Source organism: Protopterus annectens, chromosome 3.part0 (genome assembly GCF_019279795.1).
Source record: "Protopterus annectens isolate FY-2018-M chromosome 3.part0, PAN1.0, whole genome shotgun sequence".
NCBI lineage: Eukaryota > Metazoa > Chordata > Ceratodontiformes > Protopteridae > Protopterus > Protopterus annectens.
In genome coordinates, this window is record NC_056731.1 from 1,183,100,273 (window position 1) to 1,183,127,148 (window position 26,876).

Consider the following 26,876-nt stretch of genomic DNA (forward strand, 5'->3'; position numbering starts at 1 on the left):
AAGGCTATTGTTGAACATGGTGCTTAAGTAGGGAGCCGGTTCGTTCTGAAGTTTGTGTAAAACGCAGCCTGGGATGTGTTTATATGAGTATAGTGCCACAGAACCCTCATCACATGCACATTCCCACTCCAGTACAATTGTGTGTAAAATGAGAAGATAGGGTGCATGGAACAGGACAGAGTGCGTGCCATGACAATTTCTATGCACCAGTCTGTGAAATGAGCAGCAAGTATGCTGCTTTGTGATGGATATCGCACAGTGAACATTTCAGTAAATAGCAGCAGATTGTTCTTCAATGTGTGCATTCCATCCTTAACCAACACAAAGTATTACAAATGCTCTCCTTCCTACATGTAACCACACAGCACCACTGTTTTAAAGGGGAAGTGTGTGTGTGTGTGTGTGTGTGTGTGTGTGTGTGTGTGTGCGCGCGTGTGTGTGTGTGTGTGTGTGTGTGTGTTGTGAAGCAGCTATTCTCTAAACAAACTACCACACTCTGAACACTTCAGCCATTACCACAAGTCATATCTCTGTGTTGTCCATTTTAGGAGGAACATAACTGATTTTACTAAATAATTTATATTGTTTAGAACTGTTTTATTAACTTTAAGTGAATTGGAGTAATATTTAAAAATTGTCCCCAGTTGGGGACATTTGCCCCTTATTTGTGCCTTTGTCCACAATTTGTGATCAAAGAAATTGCGGTATGCCACAAATGCAGTATCAGCATTTATAAATGAACGCATTGGGCTGCTGGATTATTTGCTCCTGTTTGATCATGGCCCTCCTGAAGCTTTTGCTTGGTATAGCCACCCTCTTTTCCTCTGCCCTAGTTGCAGTTCTCTTCACACTGGCTTCTGACACTGTAAGACATTTGATGCAAAAACTGACTAAGGTAGTAAGTCAGTTCTCCATAGGAATTAATAGGACATAACCTTCTGATAAATTTAGCAACAAAGTTGGACATACATACCATTAGATGAAGTGAGTCCTTCTTGTAAATAAATCTAATGATTATCTGTATCATTCCATTACTCTATAGATTTCTGAGAACCAATAATGCTCTAGCAAATATCTAAATTTAAAATTCTTCATCAAGATGGTGGTATGCTTATACACATTTCAGGGAACACAATATATGATTATACAGATTTAGAAGTTTTTTTTATATAAAACCTATTCTCTCTCCATACAGTGTATATATCTGTGTGGAAAAGGAATGTTTGACTTTAATATAAAACCGTACAGGGTTAGTCTCCAAATATATCTTCAGAGAGGAAGGTTCGTAGATGGAGTCATTACCCTTACATTTATGTCTGGGCTTACTGGCCTTCCTTCCTTGGTGAAAAATGGTATCAGAGCCTGTGAGTTGTTATTGGCAAGGTGCATATGGCCTCTGGTATGGTAATCTTGTACGTGGTATGATCCTGTGATCTTGTGAATATCCTGATTTCTAGTAAGAGGAGATAAGTAATATATAGGCATCAAACTGTAACATTTTGATGTACTCTCATCATCCCATTCACTGACAGAAGCTCAAAAATTCAGGTAGACAGGCCATCATATAGTAACAACACATGCAAACTGTAGAAAATCATTTGTGGTTTATACCAGATATGTCCTTGTTTGACTGCCATTGGATCCATAAAGACGAATCTTACTGATGTAATTCTCATCATAATGCAGATCGTAATATTTTTTCACTGTATGATACTGCTAAATTTGCAGGCTAACATCGAAAACATACTATGAGAGACATATCTTGAATCTGAAGGTATATAATCAGGGGAAAAGTGTTATGACAGTCTCCCATAGCAGTGTGCAGAAAGAATAGAATAACGTAGCTCTGTGCAGAGTGCATCACTCTAAGGTGATATTTACTAATGTATTTTGTACACAGTTGCACTTGTGTGGAACTTGGCACCAATAAGTGAGGTGAAACGCCTTGCTGTACATTGATGGTACTAAGCTGTGGCACTTAGAGAAATGGTACAAAAGTATAGTTGTAACTCATCATCATTAGCAGTTAACATTACATGATTTATGTGCAAGTAAGACACACATGAGTAAATGCCTATCTGTCCAAACAAGACATGAATTTTAGATGTGTTCTAAGAGCTCAATTTGTGCACATTCTTCATGTTACTTATGTAAGCATTTGTGCAGGAGGGAGGTGCTGTGGATTAGAGCTTTCATCTTACCTGTGCAGGTGACCTTACCATTCTTACACAATGCAGCTGACACCTGTAGTGACTGAGCAGCCACTGCCATTCATAAGTATTTGACAAGGGGGAGTAGCAGATTGCCAGACCCTTCTTCCAAATTGCGTATTCTTAGAGGATTTAAACCTTGCCAGGCTACCTACCACATGTCTTTGTAATGTAGGCAGAAACCTGGGTCCCCCCAAAAAGCCTACTCAGACATGGAGAACATGCAGACTCCATACAGAAGGCATCCCAGTGGAGAACTGAAGCAGACAACCTCTTGCTGTGAAGTGATGCTGATGGTGCCCACTGTACTGCCCCTGTCAGCTCATACTGTACACACACTACTTGTACTGCAAGTAGCACTTCTGCAAAGCTCCTCCTCTGAGTTGCACTTTTTTTTTTTATCTCTTCTGCTACTGAATGACAGGTGGCAGGTTGCTAGTCATAAACATTGTAGCTGCAAGAGCAAACTCTAAATATATTCCATCAAGTGAAGTGTCACTGAGCTAGTACTGTGAAAAATCTATATGGACTATTTCTGATTTTTTTTTTTATTCATAACACTTTCACCCATGGTAATTGCTTACTGCTGCAGTCATCCATTAAATTTCTTATATCTGTGGCAGAAGCAATGTTTTGTAAAGATTATACAAAATTAACGTAAGCATAAGTTAAGAGCACAGTATACTGTTTTTTCCCCTTTCTCAGCATTTGTTGCAGTATCTTTGGCATGAAGTGTCAACCTAGAGTATTTTAAATCATTAGTTATTTTGGCCCTTATCTGTTCTGTGAACATCAAGTCCCATCCCCTACTGATGCATTCTCCAGTCTCTGGTATCCCAGGACACTGGGAGGGGTAGTCTTTATTTTTGTACTTTTAATAACCTACCACAACTTTGTTGACTGGAAAGGTACATTGTCCCACTATGTTAGACTATGTAAGAGTATATAATCTCCCCTGTGATTTTTGAGTTTATTTCTTGACAGGCAACATTTCCTAGAATCCATGGTTGAAGCTGCTTCAGGATTTATTTTTTATTTTGGAATCTTCCCGCAGGAGGAACGCTTGTAGGAATCAATCAGCAACACCCCTCTGACCTAGCATAGAGTTTCTGCTACTCATTTCCATCTCTGCCCCAGCTGGCTTCTCCAGCAACTGGGCTGCAAGTCAGGCCACATCATTTGGGACATAGGACCAAATGCTGTGGAGTTGGTTTACATATACAGTGCCACATTTTCACTGCCATATCTTTCACATTAAAACATATAGCAGGACAAAGGATTTTTTTAAACAAACCATTATTTCCATTTTGTAAGTTCCCGCCATTGAAACTTTGCACGAGCATAGTTTGTAGTTTTGTAATGTGCTTTCTGAATGCATTTGAGCAGTTGCTGGATTACAATCAGCCCACCCTAGACCCGGATCATTTCACAGAACATGCTTGAATGGGTTTAGAACTGCTTTTCAAAAACATGTTTAAATGCAGCTTCCCTAATAATGTTCTCTTTCTCACTTTTAAGGACTGCAGAAAATTTCTTAATGAAATGAATGAGAGCCTTGGAGACAAAAGAAAGTGAGTACTTATCTTGCATGGACTTTGGCATTATCATAATAGTGTTAAGATAAGCCAGTTAAAACGGCAAGAGCTGTAATACAGTGATGGGATTTCTCATTGTTGAACATGAAGGTCAGGTATTTCCTCTTGGTTAATGTGCTTCTTTATTTCTTAATTTAGTGGTATAATGTGTTCTTATTCAATACATATTTGAAGTATTTGTATTTTCTCCCTTGCCCTCCATATAATGTATCGGATACTTACATGAATTATTGTTGTCATTGTTTGCATTTTTCTTTGGCTTTTCCTACTTGTTTGCATAAATGTATGCTGAAATACAGGGCAACGCTTATTGATATGTTGATTAAAGATGGCTTGGCTGCAATATATTTGGAACTTTCTAGGGTTTAATGTTCTAGACAGTGGCATCAGAGAATATATTTGATGTTGGCTGTTTGCCATTGCAGTGCTAAAAATGCTATTAGTAAAATTACATTTAAAACAGTATTGAAGCAAAAGAACTGTTAGCTTTGCAAGATGCAGTTATATTGATAATATTTGCCAAAACTATTCATCTTATTTTTAAATATAATTTGAAAGCCATCACTTGGTCGGTCTCACGAGACTATCACTGGAGGTTCTGGCCTGCCATATTTTCATAGTGACTAACAAAACTGTCATTTAGTGTTTACATTTCATTCTGGAAGCAGTTGGAATCCTGAGTTCTAAACAGTTATCTGTTAAAGCCAAAATGTATCTATTTTCTGTGAAGCTGGTTTTCTTTTCATTTTCAAAATGCTGTTTTACCTTCCAATCAGATAAAAAAAATATCTTTTAAAATCATTGTTTTTGCAGCAGTGACTTGACAAAATCCACTGCAGTATGAGAGGTGCTAAAGGAGGGAGAAAAGTTTAAAAAAATTTCTAATTCTATTCAGACATGAAATCTATCTTTTAAGTGAATAAGTTGGATGGCCGTAAACATCCTTTTCCCGGTTAGGGGTCGCCACAGCAGACATACATAATCTTAATTTTCCTTTTTTTCCATAGTGATTAGAGAAAAAAAGCTGGAAAGGCATTTTTAGTTTGGGTGTACAAAGACGTTATTTTTGTTTTGCAGCACAAAGTTTTGTTTTATCCATCTCTGCATTGGGTCAGCGTGATCACTGTCTAAATTACCTCCTAAAGTTACGTAGGTATGTTATCATGTGCACTTGTGTGGCGTTTTGTTTTTAATTCAAAGAAGAAAACACTGTGCTGAAAGATTCCCTTAAGAAAACCAGTTACACTTTGGGTATAAAAATATCTGTGTAAACATTTCCAGGCAAAAATTCTAAATATTCTAGATTTTGTTGCGTATTTGGGAGATATACAGATATCCCTCCCATTGTTTTTGTGAATTGCTTATCCAGTGTCCCTTCCCAGTCATTTCTAACCTCCTCTGATTGATTCTTATAGTTATTATGCAATATTTGATATGCTGCACTAATTCTTTTTTTAATGGCAGTTTCTGTTTTAGATTCTTTTACACATTCTACCAATGCTGGACGCTTAGAACCCCCCTCCCATTTCTTTGTCTCTGCCTATAATCTGATAAAGTCTGAACCATGAGGAACCAAACCAGATAAATGCAGTAGAACCAGCAGAGAAACAGTCCACGCCAAACAAAGTAATGTCCAACCGTTTATTGAGTGCTTTTGTCAGCTCCGTCACCTGACTTCTTCAGAATAAGTACATCATTAAACCTCCAAATATTTATAGTAAAAAGACATCACATGACATTATTCAAACTTTTGACTCTGACCACTAAACAAGCAAATTAACATCAATACAAGCTATTTCATACTTCGTAGTAAAAAATACAAATAAATAAATAAAAAATACATGTATTTAAAGCTTACATAAATAGTTATAAAAACAATAAAAACCTTTCCTACTGCTTAAATTAACCAAACAATGAACGCAATTTCAGAAGGCTTAGTTATACTACCACTATCAATAAGACTGGGTGAGTTGGTGGCATTAAATTTAATTTTCCACCATAATTCTTTAAAATTAAGTATATCCTCCCATGGGCCACCCCGTGGATTTGGTGCAACTTTTTCTACAACTAAAAATTTAAATGTGTGACCGGGAAATTGTGAAACATGTTTATATAAAGCACTATTGGGTCTAGCAATTCTTATATCGCAAATGTGTTCATAAACCCTATCCTTGAAACTCCTCTTGGTTTTACCAATGTAAAACCCTGCACATTGACAAGAAATAGCTGCATATATCACCCCTTTCGTGATACATGAGTAATTCCCTTTTGCATAAACTTTTATTCCTTTAATGCTTATCTTGTCCACTGAAAGAATACGTATACACTATGCAAAAAACACACGAGTACCCCTACCTTGCCGAACTCCAACATTATTGGTACTCTGCAATAACTCCTTAAAAGTCTTATCCCTTCTAAAAATTACACTAGGGAATGGCCCTATCTTGTCAATTATATCCCCTTGGCTACTAAAAATAGTCCAGTTCTTCCTCACTACATCAACAATGGCAGTGTGATCAATGGAAAAATTTGTTACAAAAGAGGACCTGAAAAATTCTCCATGTTCCCGTCCTTTCACCTCATTGTGAATATATAAATTGCGTTGACTATTCTGAGGGCAAAAAGTCTCACTCAAGAGTGGACTAAATACTATTTTATTATTTTTATTTATTATTATTTTACATTTGTTGACCGGGCTAGTCCAACTGGATATATTTCCATTTTCAGCAGAGGCCCGGGGAGAAAAGCTCCACATTTAAAAAAGGAAATACATTTTAAGCACAAAAAATAAATCATAATACACATTATTACCTATTTCTAAAAACAAGAATAGTATGAGTAAGAGCAGGGCAAGAGAAATGACAGAAAGTTGTCAAAAGAAAGAAGAGGAAGTTGACAATCTAGGGAAAAAGTAACATCCAGATGAATAAACTAACATGTTTTAATACCAAGAAGAGAGCTCAAAGATCAAGGAGAGAGAAGCAGCGAAAAATGAGAGAGCAAGAATAAAGAGAAATACTAGTGTGGAAGAGATTTCTAGCCATAAGGAGGATAGATGAAGAGGAGGACTTCACAGAGGTAGAGATAGAAAGAAAAAGAGAGGAAGCAGGATGGAAAGAAAAGTAGGGAGAGAGAGATGGATTAGATGGAGCAAATTACTTTAGTCAGGATTAGAGCAGGGACACATCCAGTGGCTTTTAAGGTAAATTCTAAGTTTTGTTTAAACAGAACAGTAGATGCAATGGAAGTAAGTTCAGTAGGTAATTGATTCCAGTGTTTTCCAATGGTGTTCGAGAAAGGAATCACCTGCTAGGTTATTGGATTTGGTTAAGGTAACTAGCAGCTTACTTGATGAACGGAGGGAGTTCAGATTAGAGTAGGGGGTTATGAGGTTAGAGAGTATAGGTGTGTTTTGAGGTTGGTAGAATGCTTTTGGACAAATGTCAGTTGAGACTGTAGCAGCATGTTAGACAATTCAAGCCAGTTAAGTTGCTGCAGATTCAGACAGTGGTGAGTTCTGAAGGGTTGACCAGTGACAAATCTAGCTATATTAATGAACATAATTTTGAGAGATTATTTTATAGATTGGTGAGGCATAGAGAAGAGTCGAGATAAGATGAGAGTGGGCAAGAGTAGCTTTGGCTTGGGAGGTTAAGAAAGTTTTAATTCTATAAAGAGAGCCAAGTTTCCTGTTTACAGATTTAATGGTATTGTTGATATGACAATCAAAGGTAAGGTTGTTGTCAATCGTGACACCTAGCAGTTTGGTATCGGGGTCAGGTGATATAATGGTTCCATTGTTAGATAGGATAGTAAAGTCTAATAGAGGTAAAGAGTAGGAGTTTGGTTTTTTTGAGAACCAAGTTTCAACTTGTAATAGTTTGAAGTTCAGAGATGGATTTAGCAGAGCAAATTAATGTGGAATCATCCATATTGTATACAAGTAGCCTGGGGATAGCTGTTTGTAAGTCATTAATAGAGAGGGGGAGAAGGGATGAGAGTTTATTATCCCAGAGAACAGCTTGTTTCCTGTTTGTAAGATAGGAACAAAACCATTGGACAGTCTTAGATTCTAAGGAGAGATTCAAGAATTTTTAAGAGAATAGAGTGGTTGACCATATCAAGGCTTTAGATAGGTCAATGAAGAGAGCTGAAGACAGGGTACAATTATTGGTCTGTAAAGGTGAGGAGAGCGGTGGTTGTGCTATGAAAGGGCCTAAAGCCATGTTGACAGGGAGTGAGAATGTTATTTTTTATTAGGTGGTCCATTAACTGATAATGGACACATTTTTCCATGATTTTTGCTAGTGGGGACAAGAGCGCAATGGGCCTATAATTAAGATTTTCCAGATGTCAGGTATGGTTTCTTCATTTATGGTTCTGTTAATAAGAATAGATATGGGGTAGGCAATTTCCACGGCTGATTTTTGAAGGAATTCAGATGGGAGTTGGTCTGCTGAGGGGGTCCATGATTTGAGTTTAATACATTTTTGTATAATGGCAGTGGAGATGGGTTGTAGCCTAAAGGCTGGTAGTTTGGAGGTGGCAGGATCGGGGATACTAGTGTTGTCACTAGAGAGGTGTGAGGCCAAAGAGTTAATAGTATCAATAAAGAAAGAGTTAATTCTTTTCAGATCCAAGGAGTGGTAGTCTGTCCAGGGTGTAGAAGCCTGTTAAGGGTTGACCAGAATTTTTGAGGGTTGTTGTGGTTAGCTTGTTGGAGATTACTATAAAGGTGTCTAAAGGTCTGTTGGTCGCCATTTTTCCATGCTTTGTTTCTAAGAATCATTTTTGTCTTGTGTCTTTAGATGTGATGGGGCATGATTATCAAGAATAGTTAGGAAGGTGGTGTTGAAGAAAAGCACAGCTTCTTCAAGGGAAGTGTCTTTAGTGGGTTCCAATTGCAGGCCTTTAGTTCAGTTCTAAATTGAGTAGGGTTGAAACATTTGGGTCCTATAGATAGGTGTATTGTTAGAGGCATTTCTTTGCCTAATAATAAAGGTTAGATTGTGATCACTAAAGTCATCAGGTACTGTTCCAGACTGATATTTAAGTTGAGGTTTGTTAATATGTTGTTAGATTTATTAATCCTGGTAGAGGTGTTTACCCAACTTAGGATATTTTCTATAGTGGTGGAATTATTTCCAGGAGGTAGATATATACAGATAATATAGATGGATTTTGAGATGAGAAGTTCAGTTTTATTACTGTCTGGGTTATCATAGGATATTAATGTTACATTAAGTTCTGTTTTGAATAGAATTGCAACTCCTCCAGTCTTAGGATGTTATAGCCTGGAGGTAGGATTACATTGTCTTTAGTAAAGGGTTTCAACCAGGTTTCAGTTAAACAGAGAATATCAAAGGAGTGATGTTGAAGAAGATGGGTGATTTTGTTATTGATGTTAAGGTGACCTATGAGTAAAGTATTTGGATTAGAGGTTGGTAGTGGAAGGGAAGAGTTTAGTAAAGTGGTTGCCTCATCAGATGAAGTGGTTTGGATGTCCCCATCTGCTAAGGTAGAATGCTTATGTTTGAGGTAGGCTGTGATGGGGAGTACAGTGAGTATTTTGGTTTCCTAATCAAGAGATTTAGAATTTTAATGTGGAACAGTCTGTGATATCTGGCAAGGAGGTAGCTAGGTAGATGTAATGTTTAAATGAGTCAAATTTGGGTTAGGAATTCAAAGGCAGTATGTTTGGGAGAGAAATTAAAGTGGTAATTGGAATTGATTCATAACAGGTTAGGAAGTATGGTAGTGTGAGGGCCAGAGAAATAATAAGTAGAAGTGTTAACTTATTCAGAGTAGTTCCTGTTATAGGGTTTTAGATATTGGTTTGTGAGTTTTGGTAGACATGTTGAGATGTGACAGAGAGGAGTAGACTAGATATGGGTTTAGTATCTAGAGTGAGTAAATAACACAGGTGGATATCAAGGTATCTGTGTAGTTTTAAGTGGGGAGGGAGAGAGGAGAGGTAGAGGGAGGTATCAGAAGGAGGGTGGAGCAAGTGAGATAGATGATTAGGGTAGGTGTGGATAAAGAGGAGGTGTGGTATGTAGGAGTATAGGATAGGTGTAGATGTAGAGGGGTGTGGTCTGTTAGGTATAAGGCTAGGGAGGAAACAGCCAGAGAGTGTATCAGCAAGCAGAGTAGCTGAAACACTACTGTTTCATAGTTTAGCCAAATAATAAGGAGAGTTATTTCTTTTCTCATAGAAAGGATGAAAAGAGTAGGCAGTAGTTTCCAAGAATATAGCAAGCACAGGTATACAAGGACAGTAGTAGTTAGCAGAGGGAGAGTGATAGGTAAGGATAGAAAATAGGCAAGCAGATACAAAATAGAGTCAAATGGTAAGGAGTAAGGTAGGAAAGAAAGAGAAAGGAGAGCAGCAGCCAGGGCAGTAAAATAAAGACAGTAAGGAAACAGGAAAGACAAGTGAAGTGGAGTGTTCAGGCTGACAAGGGATGGTAAAATGGCAAAGAAGAGGAGAGGTGGAGAAGGGTAACTATTATAAAGATGATGGCCTGGGAAGGGAAAGAACCTTAGCTGATATCAGGACAAAACTTAAAATAAAATATTTAGGCAAAAATTACATACAGCCAGTACTGGAAAGTTCTAGCACCAGTATACAGTCAATTCAATAGGAGATAGGGGTGCTTCTTGAGTGCTTCTTGAGTGCCAAAATACCCCTGATGCCCTCTTGTTAGATACTTCCTCCAAGGCCCTATTAATCAGTTTAGTCGGGTAATCCCTCGCTAGTAACATTTCTTCCAAAATTTTACACTGGACTTGATAGTCCATCTCCCCAGTTACCATACGTGAAATACGAACAAATTGTCCTTTTACAAGACCCTTCTTAACATGTTATGGATAGCAACTGGTGTAATGTAATAAACTATTACTACTATATGTGGGCTTTCTATATAAATTACTAACCAAACCCTTGTTGTCAGACACTTTACTAACAAGGACAGCCAAATAATTCATATGTTCTTCATTATAGTTGTACATAAATTTAAGAAAGTCTGTAGTTCCATTAAGGAAATCTAAAAATTCTTTCACATCACTTTCATCTCCCTTCATTACAAAAAACAAATCATCAATATATCTTAAATATAAAATCCATGATCCTGCAGAAATAGAATTGAAAAGAAACTTCCGTTCCCACATAACCATTGTGATGTTCTCAAAAATGGGGACGCAACATGCTCCCATAGCTACCCCTGTAAGTTGTTTAAAGAACTGCCCTTCAAAAAACACAAAATTGTGTTTGACTAGCTCCATGAAGGTAACTAATACTCCCACATCACTGTTACTGAACGTAGGAGTCAAAAAGCAATTCCTCAAACCAAGTAAGCCCCAATATGTGCGGAATGACATTAAACAAATTCACCACATCCACTTTTAAAAAAGAAACGTCATCAACATCACCCAGTCCATTTAGTCTTTAAAAAATATATTAATTCAGTCAGCAGATTGAATTAATATATTTCTTGGTTGCTACTGCTGCAGTTTTCTGTATTGTTTCTCTTTTTAAAAAATGCCACAAATCAATACAAAGATGCTCCTCATCTACCAGGACAGACCAGCCTAAAGTCAATGTATTTATCTATGAAAAAAGTTTTGGAGCCCACTACACTAACTATAGGTCTCATTGGGGGGTTTAGAAGATTTTTATGGATCTTAGGGATACCAGAAATATTCGGTACCCTAGGGTGGTTGACACTCAAAAAAATTATATACCTTCATGTCAATTTGGCCTTGATCCACCAAATCCTTCAAGGCCAAATCTATTTGGTGATGGGAAATGTTAACATAATTACGTGACACTTCCTCATAAAGTATGTGATCACATAGCATTGTATTCATTCTGTTGTTATAGTCTGTTTTTGTCATTATAACCACTCTTCCCCCTTTATCGGGCTTCATTACCCGCAAGGTTTTATCAGACACTAATTTGTTAAGTAACTTTTTTTTTATTGACATTAAGATTCCACAAACTATCATCAACATTCTTATTGCTAATAATAGCTCTGAAATCGAAATCACAAAGGGTTTCAAACAAAATTAAAACACTAGGTAAAGGTGGATTCCACGTGCTACTTCTACGTAAATGATTATCAAAAAATGCTTCATTCCCAAACATTAACTGTAAATTGAGTTTCCTCATGAAAACTTTCAAGTCTAAAATCAATTTAACTAAATTGGCTCTGAAAGTAGGAACAAAACTAAAACCTTTACTAAGTATTTCTGGCACATTTACATCCAATGGCTGCATGGAACAATTATGTATAACAAAATCACCTTTCATATTACTATGAGCCGTTTAACCACTTGCACAAAAATCATTTACATTACTGTTAATGTCATCAAAACGTTCTGAATCAGTACAAAAGTTAGTATCCATCGGCTCACCATCAGGTATGCCAAGGTGGTTATCTAATTCCACCTGTTGGAATGTCTCTCTCTCTCTATTCCAAGACGTATCGCCTCATTGGCATCTCCCCCACTGCCGATTCCATTGAGGCCTGTATTGTGGTCTTCCTGTTTGATTCTGCATCCTTTCGGATCTGCGTGATGGATCCCACCCTAAAGGGGTTTCATTGGCCTGTCGCTCTTCAGCTCTTCCTCCGGAAACCTCTCCATGACTTACTGGATCATTAATATTCTGTACACCTTTGGTAGGTGGGGGTTTCGGATAGGCAGTACCAGCGTGATACGCTGCTATGTCTCTCTCTAACTTTTTACCTTTTCTGAGTTGAATGTCTGCTATAGATCCATCAGTCTTACTCAGAATGGCTCTGTATGCCAAAATAGATGATTCAAAAAGTAAATCATCATGTAAAGTTTTATCAGGATCACTCAATTCAGCGTAAAGTATATCTATGGTCTTTTGGTTATGTTTCATAAGCACCTCCAGCAATTCCATCCCTTGTTTGTCAGAGTGCCAACAGTTCATGATGTAAAACTGAATCATTATCAAGACCGTTGGGGTACTTCCAGCTCCGTAACCCTTTAGGGACTAGTTTTATTTTTTATACACTTCCTAAAATATGCATTCTCAACTTGGAGCTTTCTTACCTTGACCAGCTTATTTTCAAAGGCTGTCAAAGTTTGTTGAAAAGTACCATTTTCAGTACTGTTGTTGTGATTACAAATAAATGAAATGTCTCTGTTAAACCATGAAGCAAAAGATAAGTTCTCACCACTGGGGAAAAGTCCACCATGATATTCATTTGGTACTTGAGAAAGCACAGAATTGTTCCCCTGTTCAGGTGGAATATCGGTGTCCAATGAAGAATGGTTATTCCCACATCCTTGAGAACCATTGGTCACCTCTTTAGTAGTTTGTTGCAGCAACTGAGTCAAAAGTCTAATGTTGCCCACCGGGTCATTACCCAGCACAATGGTGCGTGAATCGGCACTCATACTGATACCACGACTTAAGCACACTACAAACTCTGAACCACGAAGAACCAAACCAGATAAATGCAGTAGAACCAGCCGAGAAACAGTCCAAGCCAAACAAAGTAATGTCCAACCGTTTATTGAGTACTTTCGTCAGCTCCGTCACCTGACTTCTTCAGAATAAGTACATCTTTAAACCTCCAAATATTTATAGTAGGAAAAAAAAAGACATCACAAGACATTATTCAAACTTTTGACTCAGACCATTAAACAAGCTAATTAACATCAATACAAGCCATTTCATACTTCGTATTAAACAATACAAATAAATAAATAAAAAATACATGTATTTAAAGCTTACATAAATAGTTATAAAAACAATAAAAAAACTTTCCTAGTGCTTAAATTAACCAAATACTCAAATTAACCAAAAAATGAATGCAATTTCAGAAGGCTAGTTATACTAACACTATCATTAAGACCGGGTGAGTTGGTGGCATTAAATTTAATTTGCCACCATAATTATTTAAAATTAAGTATATCCTCCCATGGGCCACCCCGTGGATCTGGTGCAACTTTTTCTACAACTAAAAATTTAAATGTGTGACCGGGAAATTGTGAAACATATTTATATAAAGCACTATTGGGACTAGCAATTCTGATATTGTTAATGTGTTCGTAATCCCTGTCCTTGAAACTCATCTTGGTTTTACCAATGTAAAACCCTGCACATTGACAACAAATAGCTGCATATATCTCCCCTTTCGTGATACATGAGTAATTCCCTTTTGCATAATCTTTTATTCCATTAATGCTTATCTTGTCCACTGAAATAATATGTATACACTGTGCACATCACTGTTTTTGTGTTTTTTGAAGGGCAGTTCTTTAAACAACTTACAGGGGTAGGTATGGGGGCATGTTGCACCCCCATTTTTGCGAACATCACAATAGTTATGTGGGAACGGAAGTTTCTTTTCAATTCTGTTTTTGCAGAATCATGGAATTTATATTTGTTATATTGATTTGTTTTTTGTACGGAAGGGAGATGAAAATGATGTAAAAGAATTTTTAGATTTCCTTAATGGAACTACAGGCTTTCTTAAATTTACGTACAACTATAATAAGGAAGGTATGAATTATTTGGATGTCCTTGTTAGTACAGGGACTGACAACAAAGGTTTGGTTAGTAATTTATATAGAAAGCCCACATATAGTAATAGTTTATTACATTACACCAGTTGCCATCTAGAACATGTTAAGAAGGGTCTTGTAAAAGGACAATTTGTGCGTATTTCATGTATGGTAACTAGGGTGATGGACTATCAAGTCCAGTGTAAAATTTTGGAAGAAATGTTACTAGCGAGGGATTACCCGACTAAATTGATTAATAGGGCCTTGGAGGAAGTAGCTAACAAGGGGCATCAGGGATATTTAGTCCACTCTTGAGTGAGACTTTGTGCCCTCAGAATAGTCGAAGAAATTTATGTATTCACAATGAGGTGAAAGGATGGGAACATGGAGAATTTTTCAGGTCCTCTTTTGTAACAAATTTTTCCATTGATCACACTGCCATTGTTGATGTAGAGATGAAGAACTGGACTGTTTTTAGTAGCCAAGGGGATATTATTGACAAGATAGGGCCATTCCCTAGCATAATTTTTAGAAGCGGTAAGACTTTTAAGGAGTTATTGCAGAGTACCAATAATGTTGGAGTTCGGCAAGGTTAGGGGTACTCTTGTGTGGTTTTTGTACACAGAGTACACATATTCTTTCAGTGGACAAGATAAGCATTAATGGAATAAAAGATTATGCAAAAGGGAATTACTCATGTATCATGAAAGGGGAGATATATGCAGCTATTTGTTGTCAATGTGTAGGGTTTTACATTGGTAAAACCAAAAGGAGTTTCAAGGATAGGTTTACGAACACATTCATGATGTAAGAATTGCTAGTCCCAATAGTGCTTTATATAACCATGTTTCACAATTTCCCGGTCACACCTTTACATTTTTAGTTGTAGAAAAAGTTGCACCAGATCCACGGGGTGGCCCATGGGAGGATATACTTAATTTTAAAGAATTATGGTGGCAAATTAAATTTAATGCCACCAACCCACTCAGTCTTAATGATAGTGTTAGTATAACTAGCCTTCTGAAATTGCATTAATTTTTTTGTTAATTTAAGTATTTGGTTAATTTAAGCAGTAGGAAAGTTTTTTATTGTTTTATAACTATTTATGTAAGCTTTAAATACATGTATTTTTTATTTATGTATTTGTATTGTTTACTACGAAGTATGAAATGGCTTGTATTGATGTTAATTAGCTTGTTTAGTGGTCTGAGTCAAAAGTTTGAATAATGTCATGTGATGTCTGTTTTTACTATAAATATTTGGAGGTTTAATGATGTACTTATTCTGAAGAAGTCAGGTGACGGAGCTGACAAAAGCACTCAAACGGTTGGACATGACTTTGTTTGGCGTGGACTGTTTATCTGCTGGTTCTACTGCATTTATATAATCTGATAATCCCTGATAGGGGAAGGAAACCTCTAACATGCAGTCCAAATAAATTCTTGGCACCTTTCCGTTCTATTGTCTTTCCCCTCTAGTTATTTGCTCCCAGTAGCAGTGGTGCAGCGGTAGCATTGTCGCCTCACAGCAAGAGGTTCTCCTGTTCGATTCTCGGCTGGAGCGCCTTCTCTGTGGAGTCTGCATGCCCTCCCTGCGATCGAGTGGTGTTCGAAAGACATGCATAAATGGGCGTGCCTTCATTGAAGGTTGTTTGTCAGGCTGGCACCTCGGCACCGTAAAAATTGACTGCCAATCATTAGCGGACTGGAGTTCCGCTGTGGCGACCCCTAACCAGAAAAAGCCGAAAGAAAAACAACCACCACCTTGGCTCCTTTGCCAGTTTTCTACAATAAATTCCAGCTCCCTCTTGCCTATTGTCTGTATCCCTAATTGCAGTTATCCCTATCGGCAGAATCTCCTTTCTTCATTCCCATGTTGGTTTAGTTCTTAGAATACTTTATAATATTCTGAATGATTTTTGTTATTCTCCTTAAAGGCCTGCATGCAAAATCCCAGTCTCTCCTTTTTTGTTTTTTTTTTTTTTTTATCTTTCCCCTTGTTTCAGCGTCATCCCTTTTCACTTTGAATTAGTTTTTCTGCTTGTGCTATGTATAGGAGTTTTAACTGTATAAATCTGCAATACCCCTTCAAATTGTGTAATCCCAATCCACCCTGTTCTGCTGGAAGAATCAGTTTATCCCACTTGGTTTTTGCCATCTTCCCCTCCCATATAAAGTCCTTCAGCTCTTTATTAGTTGCTACCCATAACTTCTTCTCTGGTTGATAAAAATATGCCTGACCTATGTATAAGACTAAAAGGACTTTAAAAGGCGGCAGGGCTTAAATGAGCTGTGTAATGTTTGAGTGAGAAATATTGGGGGGTGTATAAGCGATATATAATGTTTGCAACTGGGAGTGTCAGTATGGTTTGTGATGTAAAATGCCTGCTGCTAGGATTGTGTCAGTGTTGTTTATTTTCATATATATAAATGTGTGATGGCCTATGCGGTAAGTGATGGTTTATTAAAGATGTCTTATTTAAAAAAAGTCAGGAATGAAATAATTTATGTAATATTGCTTAAGTTATATATAGCAATACATGTGAAGTATAATGTTTGTTGTGTTAATATAGTTAAACTCAATAAAGGTGTTTGTGGAAAAAAAATTACACCATTTTGCCAGTTACAGAATCCCCATTTTTATTTTTAATTACATGTCTTACTCTAGTTGTAGTCCTTTCTGCTTAACACAAAACAAATTCCCCCGAGTTATCTTGTGAGCATGTATAGTGTGCTCTGTCACATGACAGCACCTGAAACTGATTTGGTTGTTAAAGACCTTAATGTTGACCCAAAGCTAGCAAATGTGTGCTGTCATCTTAAAACGTTGTTGCTGTTAGGCACACTAATAGTGTTACTGTAGTGTTATTAATGTATGCTAGGTAAATGTAAGACCTAGCTGTGGAAGGGCAAAAGCTTTGATTGTATGTTTAGTACAAATAGGTTCATAGACTAGTACTAGGCTAACTGCCTTTGTGGGCCATTTTAAGCCTAGCCAATTACCCAATGTAAGAATCCAACCCTGCACTTTACCACCTTAACCATTACACCAACCTCCTACCCGTGTGCAAACAAAGCAAGTCAGTGGAGAATTATAGACTACCACAATCATTGTAGTCAAACATTTTAATCTGATTAATACCATTGGAATACAATGCTGGTGGAAGTTTATAATTCTCCAATTTACAGAGCTTTGTTTGCAGTCTTGTAGTTTGCTTATGTGGACAGTCTATTCTTTGAAAGTATTTTCCATTTCTATTGAATTTGTGACATTGGTAAATGTTTCCTCACTGTTGAGCAGAAGGGGAATGCTTTATCAGGGAAGCTAACAGACTTACTTTAGATTATACCATTAATCAGGTTTTTGAAAAAGCACCAGAACTGGGAAGTTGGGTTTAACAGTAAGACTTCTGTAGAGTGTGAGGCACAGAAAAATCATCCCTCATGCTGCATTAAGGTAACAGTTGATGTACATGACAGTACCAGAATAGGCAAAAATGTTTCCTTCCAGTAGAGCACTCCTATTTAAAGTCATTTAGCAGCGCTTGCTATGCTCTTGTCTGGTGAATGCATTTAGTGATTCAGTCATATAACAGCTGTGAATCCGAGACTGGACTTTTGGAGTGCATCATTCTTTGATCTACTGTTGACCCGGCTGATTGTATTTTACTACAAACGTGTACCTCAAGGAGAGGCACCATGAAAATCACTAAACTTTGGAAGAGACTGGAGGAGAATATGGAGGATGTTACAGTGGAGTACAGGAACGTTTCATCTTGATGTTACCTGGAAATTGAGTGGCAGATATATTTATATATGTGTGTTTCCTGAAGTTCTACTTCAGTGTCTGTTTGTAGTGTTGCATCACTTGCATACTGCAGCTTTGTTGATCTGCCTTCTCCAATCTGTTTGCTAATGTAGCCCATCACTAGTATCAACAACCGCGAACTCAGAGCTGAACCGAAATGCACTCCCACTGGAAATTCCTCTCTGAGTTATGAACACTGTTTGCACTTGTGTCATTGGGTCCTTTTGCATAGCATGCACTAATTCTACCAGTGTTTCTGGGACTTCATACCATTGCAGGACTGTCCAAATCTGTTTACTTGAGATCTTGTATGCTTTCTCCAAGTTTTCCAAGTCTAGGAATGTCCATGTGTACTATCTCCTCATCTTCAGCTTTTTCTTTACTAGCTGTCTGACTTTTAAACAATGAATTGAAATTGCTCATGTCCCACCATGCTTTCTATTACTCTGCATATTAATTTCTCAGTCACCCTTTCCTGTACTGTCATGCAGTGTGATAGGAGTTTGATGTCTCTTTACTGACCACAGTTGAGGCTATCTCCTTTGTTCTTGTACAGCGGTACTAGAATGCTTATTCTCCAGTCATCTGGGATATACCTTTCTCTCCATATTGTAACGAGTAACCAGTGGTGTCATTTTTCCCCTACCACACCCAACATCTTGATTATGTCTGCCATCATCTCATCTCATCTCAGCCTGCTGCTTTGCTTGATTTAATTTTCCTTTGCAGTGTTCTTACAACTTCTAGAGTGGACTTTTCCTCTTTTTTCGTAGGTTGCATCTAGGCAGTACAGTTTCTGTAGGGTTTTCTTTATTCAGAAGTTGCTGTAAGTACTCCTTCCATCTGCCTTTTGATATCATGTGGTCTGGTCAGCAGGTTGTTGCTGACATTTACAAATAGTGTCTGATGACCATTTTGCAACTTGATAGTTTAGTTCTGTCATCTGTGGAGTGACTTTCCAGATGTTGATTGAGTGCCTCTGATGCATTGCTCATTGCTACTGCAACTGCCCTCTTAGTGTCATTGTTTGCACCTGTAATCTTTCATCACCTGGTCAGTCTTTACTATCTTTCACTTTTTGTTGTGCCACTCCTTTCTTTTGGTAACTTCCTGGACATCTGCGTTCCACCACCAGCTTTCCTTATGTACTTTGATTTCCACACCCGGCTTGGCTACATATCTGTTTTATAGTCCTCAATCAAACCGCTGCCATTCTTCAACTCCACCTGTTTCCTCTTCTTTGTGATTTTCTGGAGTCCATGAGTATTTCCTTGAGCTCCTGTGCTTTAATTGTAGTCAACATCCAGGTTTTCAGCCTAGTTTTTTTTAACTTGGAACCTTTTCTCACTGCTGCTTGCAACTTATTGTGGTCACCAGTAGTTTGTTGTAGGCCTGCTGTTTCACTGTGGATGACTTTGCAATCCCTGACTCTTTCCCAATTCTGTTTCCTTACTAGGAGAAATGGAATGCCGAACTGAAGATACTTTGGTTGAATGTGTGTACATACTGGGCAGTTGTCATGGCAACATATGTGGGAAAATCAGAAGTTAAAAACTGAGACAGGAAAATAGTGGAACAGACTAACAGCTCAAAGCATCTGGATGGTTGAAGAGAGCCTGAATGGAGGAGGTCAAAGCTAGAATGAAAGAAGCTGCAGCCAACTGGGACAGTGTGTCAGGGTTGCTGTGTGACAGGAAACTGCCAAAGAAGCTGAAAAGTAAGGCATATGAAACGGTTGTCCTCCCAGTACTACTGTAAGGTACAGAAACCAGGACACTGAAGGCTGAGCAGTGCCTGAGATGGGTGGTGGGATGATGACTGGCACAGATGAAGAAATGAGAACTTCATTGTAGGAGCCCAAGTAACTTCAATTGCAGAGAACATCAAGGATATCACATTAGGGAGGTCCAGGCATGTGTGCAGGAAGACGGAAGACAATATGGTGAAAATTTGGAACAGAAAGGAAGAAAGCAAGAGGAAATGAGTGTACAACAAGAGACTGATTGTGTGAGAGATCTGCAACAGTAATGTAAGATTGTTGAAGGTAAATAAGTGGCATTGAATTAAGAAAGATGGTGGCAACATGATACCCCAACCCATGTAGAAAGTGGAGAAAAAGGAATTGAAGATGATTTTCATGGCAAGTGTCTTGTGCAGTAATGAACCAACCATGAGCTATGAAGGAGTTGTTGATAGCATATCAGCAGCCTCGTGCATTTAACACAAGTGCCAGTGCACTGCACTGGTAGGTCCTGGTGTCAATTCATTAGATAGTACAGTGGGTTGGTCTTCTAGGGTTGAACTTGTGCTGAGAATAGATCCACATCCGCAATCCTTGGAGTTTTACATCAGCTTTAGTGGTAAGTAGAACTTCATATGGCCCCATCCCTGTAGCTGTAGACATGATTTGCACTGATAAAGTTAGATGTGGACCCAACACCCAGTCTTGGTTTATCTACAAACCACTGACTATTTTTTTTTGGTTTACTGTGTATTGAAAATATATAGAAAACAAATGAACATAAACACCAAAAACATCTTTCTGCACTTCCCAAAATTATGTATATACCAGTTCCCCAGTTGCATCACAGTGAAGAAAAAGGGAACAATACTTGCAATGCGCACCACCAGGTCACCCAGTACAATACATTGCAGAGAAACTCACTGTGACATTAACACTCAGTCACCTATATAGCAATATGCTGTAAGTGTACCTAGTCTGTAAGATGTGGCAAGGGTTTTCTAGTTCCCTGAGGACAGCAGGTTGTAACTGCAAAGAGAAAATTAAAAGAAAATGTAGTTGCAACTTACACACATGAATAACAGGCAGTGTCAGTGGCTGAACAAGTATTACATTTGTCTTTGGTGCTGAGTATTGAAAAACTGTGGGTTCTATTCCCATATCAGGTACATGGGTTTATTTTTCCAATACTGATGCTGCAGTGCAGCATAAGGAGGGTGCTGCACTCTGACCTGTGGTCTCATCTGCTTGTGTTGATGGTAGCTCAGGATGTAAAAGATCCCATGGCACCTATTAAGGAAGAGGAGTAGAGAAAGTTCCCAGGTGCCCTTTCTATTTCCACAAGTCAGTATGAGTAACACTTTTGGTCTCCCCTGAAAAGAAGATCCTGGTGTAGTGGGGCTAAACAGTCAGAGTAAATAAACTTTGTCTGCTTTTTGCATCTAGTTGTAAGTGGAGGAAACACTGAGGAGGCAGGCACTCCCACATAATTTCCTGTTAACTCCTGTCATTCAGTGGCTGTTAATATTTTTCTGTGTATTACATCAGAAACCCAAGGGAAGAGCTAGAACCTTTGTTTGTAAAACTCTGCACCATTCCTTCATGCTCCTCTCATTTGCCCAAAATGGGATACACACGCCTTTTCTTTTTAAATTGTTTTACAGATTGACAACTTTTACATATGGAGCTGCTAAATTCAACCAGAGTGTAAACAAGCATTTAATAAAACGTATGAAATTCTGAAATCAATTTGAAAGTTAACATTGGGATGCCAAAATGGGGGTGCTAGTGGTATAGTCTCTCCTTTCTTATCCGGGACTGTTGGATTGACATGGAGCACATACTATACTCATGACTGCTGCATTAAAATATGGGGTCTAATAACGCTTATTCACTTATATCCCACTTGATCATATGGTTCACACTGTGAAGCAGCAAGGCCCTCTGTACCACTGGGTGATTTTCATGGAATACCAAAGATAATCAGGAAGTAAGAGACATCCTGCATGCCTCTCCAGTAGGTTCTTATCTTCATCAGAACCCCAGGCCTGTAAAATAGCAGCATCAGTAAAGAAGGTAAAAATATTTAGGCCTAAGAGGCCTATAATACTGCAATCTTGGCTGCAGAAAGGCCACCATTATAAAAAATGTGAGGCCTGTAATTGAGAATCTTTTAATTTCTGAAAGTATAATGCAATTGCCAAAGTAGTATATTGAATTTAAAAAGTAAATTTACTTCCTAAAACTGTCTCTGTTCCACCATGGTATGGACTTCAGTGCTCCCATACTCCTGCTACTTATATGTATTATTTCTGAGATCGTTGCAACTCAAAAGTAGGGGAATACTCCAGGTACTTCCATCTTAGTCTTGTCAGATATCATCCTCAAATTCACACTTTCAGCCTCCATGTTCTGAAGATCACGTTTACCTTCCTCAGAATTTTAACAGCAAAACTGCAAAAGGACTAAAAACATTTACTGGGGCGATGTTACACCCCAACCCCATGTGAAAAATGGGAATAGGGTTTGAGGATGGATGGATATTATCATGAACTTTCAATGGTCATGCACTTTAGGGGCTGCAATCTAAGAAGGTAATTGCACAAGTGCCACCTGACATCAAGAAACCCTCTGTTCCCACAACAGTCCATACTTGTGGGTGTGTACATGAAAATGTTGAGCAATTTACCATTAGTATGAATGCCTGCCCATATGAATTTAGCAAAATGTGCATTATGAAGTAAAGATAAGTAACTTTGTTCAGGATTTTTTTTAGATGCATGTAGCTTAAAATGCAATGAGACCACCTTTATTTTATTTATTTTTTTTTTGCTAAGGGTTATCAACCATAAAATAGTTGTTAGATGAGCTGTTATGATGGAGTTGTGTTCTCTTTCACCTGCTTTAAGCAAAAGTGAATCAGGATTAATTATATCCAGGAGAGTTGGTCAGTGCAACATTTGTGTCAGACTCCTAATGTTTCAGATTTTGTTAGTCTACTACTTGATGAGTGCAGTCTTTTAAATAAAAATGAAGGATATGAAAGGACAGTGGGGGGAACCCAAATCCATGACATTGACTTGGTGCTATTATAAAAATCCTGAGCTCAACAAAGTCGGAAACTCTGTCTAGTAAATTTTTAGTAGATGTATCATTAATAGTGCAGTTTATATTAAAAAAAAAACAAGGTTGAGGCCAATTAATTAGAAGAAGAGTTGCAGATAGTGAATCTACCTGCCTCTGTCTCTCTCTCTTTCTATTTCTCTCTCTAGCTGTGTGCCAAGTTGAAATTTTGAAAAGGTGGGGCCTAGGTTTGGTTCATTTGAGATGTGTTGGGGCAAGAAGAGACTTTACCATCCAAGGTTTCCTGCAAAGCAGCATGAAGAATTACTTTTTTTTATTAACATTAGTTTCACCCAAATTCAAGAATATATTTGGTATGTTAGTCAATAAAGTTGGCTTGATATGCAGATCATGTTTGTGCTTGATAAATCCAGAAAATGACATCTTGGCAGAGTTGAACACTTGTGAAACCATTTCAAATCTTTTTGGGATATAAAATTAATGTAGATAAAATAAAGGCTATGGGGGCACTATAAAATGAAGTGTTTTTGAGTATGGATTAAAAAGGCTTCTGTTATAGCCACTGTGGGTATGTGGTAAGAGACTAATAAATAAATGATAGTACAAAACTGAAAAACTAGAAGCTTGTGTTCTTGGATATGGATGGTAAGATACAAGCAGTGAAAATGTTTAGTCCCCTTTAGCTTTATAAATGGCTCAGATGCATTATCAACCAGCAGAAACATTGTGGATAATAAAAAGTTGAAGAAATTTTTCTGGGAGGGGAAGAAGACAAGAGATAAGTGTGACATGTTGATCCTCCCAATAGAGCAAGATGGTTTACAATTAACTGAGTTGAAGGAATATTTTAAAGCTACATACCACAAGCAGAAGATTATACTTTCAAGTAGAAAGGGATTGGGGAGCAGGGGCAAAGTTCAAGAAATAAGGAGACAGGTTTTGGTTGCAGATCCTTAAGGAGAATAATAGCCATATATGTGGGGATTTAATAAAATCCATGTAGGAATAGTGGAAGACCTACATGGAAGGTACCATAGCCGTGTATGCAAATCCCCCTCGGCACTGCGCCTTGCATATTAATGAAGATGCACTCCTGAGGGCGAGCCATGTAACATGGTTACTGAATCAGTGTAGGGGTGTGTTACTGTGTCTGGAGATGAGTAACGCATCCTGTTTACTCTGAAAGTGCCGCATAGTCAGTGTACGGCACTCAAATAAAAAAAAAAGTTTTAATTCTACGTTTTTTTTTGTTTGCCCGGCTCTTAGTAATGGACACGTGCCAGATGCCAGACATCTATAAATGCTATCTATAAATAGAAACCAGATGCATTTCATTATGAATGGAAAGGTCGAGTTTAAGCATAGCTGAGCAGGTTTGCATGGCTCAGCGGTGCTTAAACATAGTGAAGAGATGTATATAAAAGTACAACAGAAATTCACATGGCTACGTAGCCGAATGGTTAGAGTGACAGCCTCATGCACAATATGCGCAGGGTTCAAATACATAGACCGGTTATTTTGTCAATACACGTTCTGAGAGTTATTTTAAATCCTGATGAAATAATTGTGTGAGTACACAGATTATTAATATTATTTTGCAAGTGCACATTTATGAGATTTACTATTAAGTTGTGATTGAATTTTGTATGAATACACAGACAGGTTATTAAGCATGTGTGTGGCAAATACATGTAAGAGATGTATTTTAACCCCCTGCCAGAATATTGTATGTATGCACGCACATTTTATTAATCATATATTTTGCAATTACACAATTATGAAATGTATTATTAAATCTTGCTTTGTTGCACTTAGCTAAGCTCCACTAAGCAAAGCTAAGCCTAGCCAAGCACTGCTTAGACTGGAAATGTTTTAGTAGCACTTGGCTGGTTTGTGCATTGCTAAGTGGTGTGAAGCATTGCCAAGCAATCTCAGTTTAAGCAGCCCTCAGCTCAGCTAAGCTGGTTTGCACACCGCTAAGCATTGCTAAACATTGCCAGTTTAAGCACTGCTCAGCTGAGCTCAGTGGGTTTGTGCAGTGCTAAACTAAGTGCCACATTTTTAAAAATGGTCCAATGATGGCAAAGGGCAGGAAAACACCCTTATTTAAGTGCAACAGGCAGGAATACAGCCAGAACATGTTGGAGTTTGACCCGTGCAGGAACTACAACAGGAGTTGCAAGGGTGTGCACTTCCAGGCACAGAGGTGGGGTATACTGGAGTCCAAGGTCATGGTTGGTCTCCTTGTAAAAGACCAATACATCTGGCTGCTGCAGGGTCAGTACCAGGGGTCAGAATATAAATTGGAGGCCTGAGACTGGCTGGCACATGATCTCACCAGTGCTGCTGGTATCCCCAACACAGATGAGCAGGTGTGTCACCATTATGTTAACCTGAAGCATAGGAAGGGGGATCTCTTGGCCACATGGATCCAAGATGCTGTGGATGGCAATGGCTCACAACTTTTAAAGTATTGTAAGCATTGTTTTACCAAAATGTAGTATGAATATCTGATAGGTGTGCATAATGGTGTGTCTCTCTCCCCACTACTGCAGAGGAGAAAGCTCGCAACCTGCATGGCCCATGCAGGGTGCCTGGCCAGGTTACACCATGAGTGTGGTGAGTACAGATGTATCTTGTAATCTATAGTCATATAAACAAGAGAGTACAGTAGTAACTGCCAGTAGTTACATTCTGTTTTGAGTGTAATGCCAGGTACAGTTCAATATAAATGAAAGCATGAAACTTGATAATATCAAATAAATAACATTTCTACTACATTAGTAATGTTAATATTAATGTAATATTACATACATAGTAATATTAATACTGTTCAACTGCATTAATAATGTTAATGAAATGCTGTTCAACGGCGTTAATAATGTTAAGGAAATAAAATATGTACTGCATTAATTGTGGAATTACAGCTTTCTTGCAAGACCTGCATTATATGAAATGTCCATCAGAAGAGACTGTTAAGATGTATACCAGTCACTGCATGGTCACCCCTAATAAAGCTTTGTTCTTCAGTATCTGAGTATTTGTGCTGTTCGTCATGAACTCGAGTATTACAAGTGCTGTGAAGTAAAAACTGGAATAATTCCACTAAGTGACTGAAGGTTAGCTAATAAACCTTGTTTTGCTAAACTGTAGATGTGGAGCTGTACTACAAGATATAATGCATTACAATATTTGTTCTGCACTAAGATCTGAACCTACAATAGGAATGGCCAAAGTATAATAATGTGTATGTCAGGATTGTCTTGTGTTAACCATAGCATTTCATCTATATGCCTTCCTGATCTTAGTTACGCTGCTGCAGGCAAGTATGAGTGGGTAATAGCTGTAGACTGCAGATATACCATCTGCAGCTGTATATAGGTCAGGTAGCCAACCCAGCACTCCGATATAGAATGTACACTTTAATTTCCATCCACTAGGGGTTCATTGTCTACACCTGCATTCCATGTATTAATGCACAGTTTTCATCTACTATATCTGTCATGCATGAATCTCATGCATGTATGTTCAAGTGTCAGTGCAGTCTTGTATAACACTTTACCTCTATTACCAGGTCACCGTTTGTTACCAGGTGGCCTCTAGGCACATATCAATCAATATTCAGCAGTGGCTCAGTAACTCAGTTTGATAAACACTAGGTATGTTGTACATTTTGTCACACACAGACAGAGGTTCAAATCCAGGGACAAGTACTACTACGTATTTATAGAAACAGTTATGTATTGTTAGCAGATATTCTCCCCACAGGAATTACAGGTAAATAAATGGCTATAGTAGCTGTTCAAATGGGTTACTAATTTTGTCCAGCTGTACCAGAGTGTAAACAGCATTGCTCAGCAAGGTGATAAGACTTCAGTAAATAAAACATCAAAAAGT

The 26,876-nt window shown here is 38.0% G+C and overlaps 1 protein-coding gene across 1 annotated transcript in view; it reads left to right on the forward strand.

Annotated features, from left to right (window-relative positions):
* Positions 1-26,876, forward strand: part of LOC122797013 (synaptonemal complex protein 2-like) — a 256,765-nt gene that overhangs the window by 133,095 nt on the left and 96,794 nt on the right. Inside the window, exon 5 of the mRNA XM_044065783.1 lies at positions 3,729-3,781. Coding sequence (XP_043921718.1) covers positions 3,729-3,781 — 53 coding nt within the window. The remainder of the gene's footprint in view (positions 1-3,728; positions 3,782-26,876) is intronic.